Consider the following 7976-nt stretch of genomic DNA (forward strand, 5'->3'; position numbering starts at 1 on the left):
ACAGGTCCGATAGCATAAAAAACAAATTTAAAAAAAAGAAAGAACAATATTCTCCATTGTCGCCATTAAAGTAGGGACATTAATTTTACAACATCCTAATTTAAAAATACACACAAAAAGAAAAAAGAAAATTAAAAGTTTCATAAAAATTTAAAATAATTCGCCAATTCGCTAACGTAGTCACCTAGTGAGACTAGAGATAAAAAATGAAATGGGCGGATTAATTTACATTTTAATAGCAGTTTTAATGTTATTCGAGCGTGCTGTTTCACTAATTTGGCGGATTAATTTTAACTTCAATACCTTATACGTAATATTTAATAATCTTTTACCAAAAATAATTTGGCGAAATTTTTACACTTTAATGCAACTTATGCAATGGCTGTATCTCCAAGATTTTTGAAAACTCGTCTCCACAACCTTGTCGAATAAATTTTTAAAATGTTGTTTTGTTTAATTTCATTTTCTATTTTTGCAATTAAAAGAGCGTAAAAATGTATAAGAATAAATCCAAATCCATTATTTATCGCCACACACACAATCGCTACTTTTATTCGTGTTTTTCTGTATCTGAAATAATTCAAAAACACACTGCTTTGACGCAATTAAAAATCGAGCTTCTTCCTTACCCATAAAAGCAAAATGGCAATAAGAATGAAGAACAAAATAGTACTCTTTTAGAAACGAAAAAACGACATTTAAGCATATACAATTTTGAGGAATTTCCAAAATATGAAATTAAACTTCATTTGTTTAAAAAGATTTGTCCTTTTTTAAACATATTCTAAAATCTTCTTTAAATTGCTACTGAAGTACAAACTTTTCAAAAATGTCGCCTTCCGTAATCCCTTACTGCGATTTAAAATGTTACCAAAATAGCGGTGATCGTTTTGGGATACCTTGGAAAAGGCTCCCCCTCCCTACTTTGTAAAACTGTGTAATACTAGTTTTCATCGAAGAGATAGTGTCGCCAAATACTGAGATACTTCTGGTGACCATAAAATGATGCGACCCGAAATGTTCCCAAAATAAGTAGTAAAATTTGGCAATTGTTTGAAATTGTGCGCAAATTTCTGCTGTTTATGGATTTGCTTAATTTATTTGGCGGGTTATTTTACATGTTAACAAATGATTTAAAGAAAAATATTAAACAAATCTCGATATTTTGGTTACATGGTGAAAACCGCGAAACAGTAATCGCAGAGTCTTTAGCTTCAAAAACAGCGACAATTGAAAAAATTGCCAAATGACTTAGCTATTGAAATGATTCCGCAAAAAAAGTTAGGCGAGATTCCTGCTGGTCGATTAAATAGACAGTCAACACAAATAAATAATAAAACCATATTACTTGCCTCAAAGTTGCGTTAAACTGGAAAATAATCATTCAAATCCATGTATTATTTGCCGATCCTGAGCAAAAATCTTACTTTAAGATTTGACTTGAGAAAAACCTTGAACTGACAGACAAAAAAGCAAAAATAGTCAACAATACAACAATTGTCGCTATCGCAGGGAGTTGAGATGATACACTAAATACTGTATTGGGTTAAGGGAAGCCTTTGAACATGAAACTAAAAAGCTCATAACTTGTTTTTTATTCTACTGAGAAATTTCGAAGAGGTGCCATCTTCAGCAGAAAAATCGGAGCTTTCGATGGACATATAATGTTAATATGTGCAAGTATTTTTTCATCCCCGTATTAGAGAATTTATACGAAAATTGTGTTTTATTGCCCCCCTAAGGGGATTTTGCCCTCCATAATGGGACGAAAACTACCCTATGTGTTCTTCTGATGCATAAGCTATATTATTGTAAAGTTTCATCAAAATCCATTCAGTAGTTTTGTAAACTTGATGCATTACAGAGGATGACTAACAACAGAAAGTAACATTTAATAGACAAGACTACAAGATACATTCATAATTTTGTAATAAACTATTCTACCAATATATTCAAGTATTGTTGCCGCTGTGGCACAAAAACAATGAAACTAAATTTTGTCAAGGCTTATGTTAAGTGCAATAAACAACACTCCCCCTCACGAACATAAGCTTATAAGTCCAAGTCCTTGGCACAATATTTTAATTCTATGACCATTAAGAGCTTTAGTTAATAGATCTGCCAGCATGTCTTCAGATTTTTTATAAGCTATCTGAATTTCATTTTTGGCAACAATATCTCGGATAAAATGTTCTTTGACAGAAATGTGCTTTGATCTTGAACCTATGATTGGATTTGATGCAAGCTTCTGAGCTGCTTGATTGTCATTGAATATTTGAATGCTGGGATGAGGAATACATATGTCATTTGCAAGTTGCTTTAAATGTAAAGCTTCTTTTGCAGCTTCAGTCAATGCCATGTATTCAGCTTCTGCGGTTGATAAAGCAACCGTTTTCTGCTTTCTTGATTCCCAACTAATTGCAGCTCCAGCGTATATAAAACAATATCCTGTGTAGGAACGGCGATCTAATGTACACGAAGCCCAGTCTGCATCAGTAAATCCAGTTATATTCCGTTTAGTTTTCTTAAATATTAGACCATAGTCTTTAGTGCCTTGGAGATACCTTAAAACTCTTTTAGCAGCATTCCAATGTTGCATGTTGCAACATGTATTAAACTGACTTAAATAACTTACGGCATAAGAAATATCTGGCCTTGTGGCAATAGAAAGATACATGAGTGAACCTATCAAATTTTGGTATGGAATGTTATTCTTTTCTTCAGAGTGTGTTTTTTCTAATTTGATACCAGGATCAATTGGATTTGAAACCGATTTGCAGTCACTCATATGAAATTTTTCTAGAATTTCTTTGATGTATTTTCATTGTTTGACTACAATTTTATCATGCGATTGTTCAAATTCCATTCCTAAGCAATATTTTAAGTCTCCTAGATCACTTATTCTAAAACTTTCCATTAAACTTTTCTTTAGATCGTTTACAGCTTCATTGTTATTTGTCGCAATAATTATATCATCAACATACACAGCTAAAAGAATTCTATCTCCCCCTTTCTTCATTGAGTATAAGCATGGATCAGCTGTGGATGATGAAAATCCAAGTTCCATTAACTTCGCATTAATTGTTTTGAACCATTGTCTTCCAGCTTGTTTAAGTCCATATAATGCCTTCTTTAATAAGCAAACCTTTTCTTTGGAGTTTTTCTTTATGTCACTTAACATTTTTTGAGTTTTTAAGAAAAGTTCACTGATCTCATTTTCAGTTTCTTCCAAAAGTATTTCTTGAAGAAATTTTTCAAGACATTTAGGTTTCTCCATGTAAACTTTCTCTTCCAACTTTCCATTTAAAAATGCTGTTGATACATCTAGTTGTGAAAGCTTTAAATTTTCTTCAGCAGCAATCCCCAACAGAAATCTAATTGAACTTAGTTTTGAAACAGGCGCGAAGGTAGCAAAAAAATCTTCATTTGGTCGTTCAACAAATCCTCTTGCCACTAAGCGAGCTTTCTTCCTTTCTAAAGTTCCGTCAGGATTTAGTTTTTCCTTTAAAATAATTTTTGAATCAATTACATTGAAATCATTTTCTTTCTCAACAATTTCCCATGTTCCATTCAAAATATGAGCTTTGATTTCATTTTTAATTGATTCATTCCAATCTGAAGATGATGACTCAATTGTTTCATCGCAAAGAAAAGAAGTGTCAGAAAGATCATAATCTTCTAACCAGGCAGGCAGTTTTCTATCGCGTTTTGGTCTTCCTCCTTCAGTTTGTTCAACAACTTGATTGTCTCTAGTGTCAAAATTTTCTTCCTTACTCTCGTTTGTTTCATTTTCATTTAAATTGGTTGTTTCTTCATGTGAAACTTCATTTGTTACATCTATACATGAAGTTTCTCTTTCTTCAAATGTATTTATGTCTTCAGATATTTCATCAACTCTTTCTGATATAATATTAGCATTATTTGAGCTCGGATCTTTAAGAATTGAAAATTTGTCAGTTTCAAAGTTCGGTTTAAAAATAACATTTCTTGATATTTCTACCTTTCCAGTATCTGGAAAATAAACTCTATATCCCTTTATATTTTCTTCATAGCCAATAAAGATTCCTTTCTTACTTTTTGGATCCCATTTTCTTCTATGTTGTTTAGGAATTAAAACAAATACATCTGTTCCAAACACTTGTAATTTGTTCAAATCAGTTTTCCTGTTAAACCATAATTCATTAGGAGTTTTCCCTTTAATAGTACTTGTTCCCGTATGATTAAGAACATACGTTGCAGTATTTATAGCTTCAGCCCAGAATTCTTTCTTCATATCTTTTGCACAAAGCATACTTCTAGCTAATTCTACAACTGTTCTATTCTCTCTTTCTATTTTTCCATTTTGTTGTGGAGTGTATGTACAGGATTTCTGGTGTCTAATTCCTTTATCTTCTAAAAATGAAGCTATATCTGCATTTAATGCTTCCAACCCTTGATCTGTTCTTAAAATTTTTACTCTATTTCCTGTAACATTTTCAGCAAGTAGTACAAATTTTTTAATCTTATTCTTTACTTCAGATTTATTTTTTAAAAAATAAACTGATCTATAATGACTAAAATCATCTTTAAGTAGTAAAAAATATCTGGATCCCCCAATAGATGGTTCTTCCATTGGACCGTATACGTCAGCATGGATGACTTCAGCCGGGACTTTACCAATGTTTTTACTTCTTGTAAATGGCAAGGTGTGTTGTTTTCCAAAAATACATGATTCGCAGAAAAAGTTTTCTTCATCAAGGAATTTTATTTCATTTTCTTTTAGAATTCTTCTTACTTGATGAATATTTTGATGCGCCATCCTTTCATGCCAAACTTTCAAACTTTCTATTTTTCTACAATATGTTCCCAAAAAGGCAGTTTCTTCCACTTCAAACATTAGTTTATAAAGTTTTCCATCTCTTTTTCCAAAAATCTTGACATCATTTTCTTTCTTTACCTTGCATGTATTTCTATCTAATTCAAATATATATCCCTTGTCAGTAACTGAGCTTATGGAAAACAAATTGCATTTTAAAGCTGGAACATATAACACATTTTTCAAATCTCCATACTTCCATTTTCTACCATTAAAATATTTAATTTTGATGTCACCTTGACCTGCTGCATCAATTATATTACCATCAGCTATTTTAATTTTCACCGCATTTGTCAATTCTGTATAGTTTTGGAGCCACGTTTTATTGCAAGTCATATGCTCACTAGCACCCGAATCTGCGTACCATTCTCTGTCTTGAAGTTTTTCTTCAGTGAACAAAGCCATAGTTGTATAAGCAGCACGATTGTATTTTCCCTTTCCTTTATGCATTTCATTTCGATGACAATCTTTTGCTTTATGGTTTGGCTTATGACATATGAGCCGCTCAGAAGCCAATGCGGTTAAGTCCATTTTTTGATATTTTCTGATTTTTAGAAATTTTGATGAAATAAATAATAATCTTCTTAGTTATTAAAGGATTTACTAGTTGGTTACTTTTTTTTTTGGTTAGACAGCCCTTTTTTTAATAGCTTCTGAATATATTGTATAATAATTTCAGAAGCCATTGTGAATAAGTCCACCTTTTATCAATATTTTTTTACATAAACTTTGAAATACAATTTAAATTCTTCTTCTTCTTTCGATATTTGTCAACACTGAAAAACAAGAAATGCATAGTAACTGTAAACGTTACCTTCTAATTAGAATTGTTTGAGGTTTATGCATATGCGTCAGAATACAAAAATATTATGTTGAAGTGTTTGCGAAAATTATTTTGTTATCAAACATTAAATAAATTTTCTTTAATAACTGTAAAAACTGACTTTTTAAAATAATAAAAAAGATTTATTGTGAGGTATAAACTAAAAATGTCAATGGAAATAGAACATAGTGAAAGTGATACGATATTTCATTCTAACAAGGAGATTGAACCGTATTGATTCTGATACATCGTCAGATAACGAAGGTATAGAAAATAATCAAAATAACGGAAAAGTTGGAAAAATACGCAGCAGGAATCCTGGGAAATGGTCAAGAAATGTTGAGAAACAAAAAAGTTTGCAAAAAAAATCCGTATATTTATAATCCTAGTGATTTGTATCATATAATACAAAATAGTAAAAGAAAGAACCCTTTCAGAGTTGTTGAAATGAATCCACAAGAATTTCTTTCCACAAAACCATTGAAAGAAACTGTTACCAACAGAGAAAGAAAAATTAACAAGTGGACTAACAATCAATTGGCTTAATATGAGGTAGATAAAATTGGAAGGGTCAAACTCAAGCAGCATTAAGTTCAAACATAATTTTGACGAGGATGATACCTATCATGTTATTGATATTAAAAAAAAAAACAATAATAGGTAGGCCAGCAAATTAAATATCAAGATTTACATTTAAATATAACTCGGAAGAAGATGATGTTTGTTATGATGAATAAGCATAAAACTTATGACAACAAATGTTATTTTATTATTTTTGCATAAATTTCTTATCTTTTTCAGCTGCCAAAAGGTATAAGTCCTAAAATTTTTAAGATACTGTCATTATTTCAATAAATACTTATGTTTTTATTTACACAACCTGTATATATCTTATTTTTTTGCAGAGTTTACAACTCGAAAAAAGGCTTTAAACACTTTTCTAATTAAATTTATAAACCAAGAATTTTAAAAACTAATGTATCAAAAAACATTAATTTTCTCAATTTTTGTGTTTTGGACTTAACCGCATTGGCTTCTGAGCGGTTCATATAAAGCATAAATTTTTATCAAAATCTTCTTTTAAGGGACATTGGTTCGCAAAATGTTCTTTCTTGCAAATATTACAAGTTATATTTTTGTTCTTGTGATTTTTCCTTGTATGCTGGTTCATTTTCTTGCTTGCTAAAGCTGTTTCTGTTTTTCTGGACATATTTTTCATTCTTTCTTCTTCAATCGACAGTCTACTTACCAGTTCATTAATTGATTGGTTTTCAACTGGTACTGACTCCCAAGCACTGATGAAATGCTGATATTCCTGAGGCAAGCCCATAAGGACTTTGGTCATAAACATATGATCGGAGATATTTTCCTTATATTGTTTTAATTTAGTCCTAATTTCTTCAAGTCCAGATATGTACAAAGACAAATCCTTTCCATCATGACTATAATTGAAGAACTTCTTTTGTAGCATATAAATGCTCACTTCTGACTTGTGCTCATAAACTGAACACAGTTTATTCCACATAGCATTTGCATTTTCGCAAGTGATAATATGAGCCATCGGACCTTCTTCTACTCGACTCACAATTATTTCTTGAGCTTTCAAATCTTTCTTTCTATATTCAGCTAATTTTTCTAAATAATCATTCTCATCCTCTGTGTCAACTTCAACTGGAAAATCTCCATTAATAGCTTCAAAAAGCCCTTTACTTTCTAAAATTATTTTCATTTGAAACTTCCATAAATTCCAGTTATTTCCTGTTAGCACTATCGCACTTGTCTTATCCATATTCAACTCGATTTAAACTCAAAATAACTACTTAAAATAAAAATCTATCTTCCAGTTTTATAGTACTCACTAATTAGAAGCTATTCCTGGTCCCCATAACCTGTAAACTTGATGCATTACAGAGGATGACTAACAACATAAAGAAACATTTAATAGACAAGACTACAAGATACATTCATAATTTTGTAATAAACTATTCTACCAATATATTCAAGTATTGTTGCCGCTGTGGCACAAAAACAATGAAACTAAATTTTGTCAAGGCTTATGTTAAGTGCAATAAACAACAAGTTTTTGCGTGAAAAAGAAACGAACATCCATCCTTCCGTATATCCATACAGACAAACTTTTGCATATTAAATAGTAGTAAGGTAAAGGGAAAGTTTTCTTATTGTTGAAAGAAATAATAAATATCAAGATAACTATTCAGTGCAACTTTTGAACATAGTCATACTAATATCAAGGCTTCACTCGATGCGTGTCTTATCAGGCTCAGTCATTTCTCAAAA

The 7976-nt window shown here is 30.9% G+C and overlaps 1 protein-coding gene across 1 annotated transcript; it reads right to left on the reverse strand.

The window, feature by feature from the left end:
• Nucleotides 1–6927: 6927 nt before the first annotated feature.
• Nucleotides 6928–7467, reverse strand: LOC129233901 (uncharacterized; the record flags this gene model as incomplete). Its single annotated transcript, XM_054867827.1, has 1 exon — nt 6928–7467. A coding segment is annotated over exon 1 (540 nt), but the record flags the coding sequence as incomplete, so codon positions are not given.
• Nucleotides 7468–7976: the final 509 nt, after the last annotated feature.

Source organism: Uloborus diversus, unplaced genomic scaffold, assembly GCF_026930045.1.
Source record: "Uloborus diversus isolate 005 unplaced genomic scaffold, Udiv.v.3.1 scaffold_787, whole genome shotgun sequence".
Taxonomy (NCBI): domain Eukaryota; kingdom Metazoa; phylum Arthropoda; class Arachnida; order Araneae; family Uloboridae; genus Uloborus; species Uloborus diversus.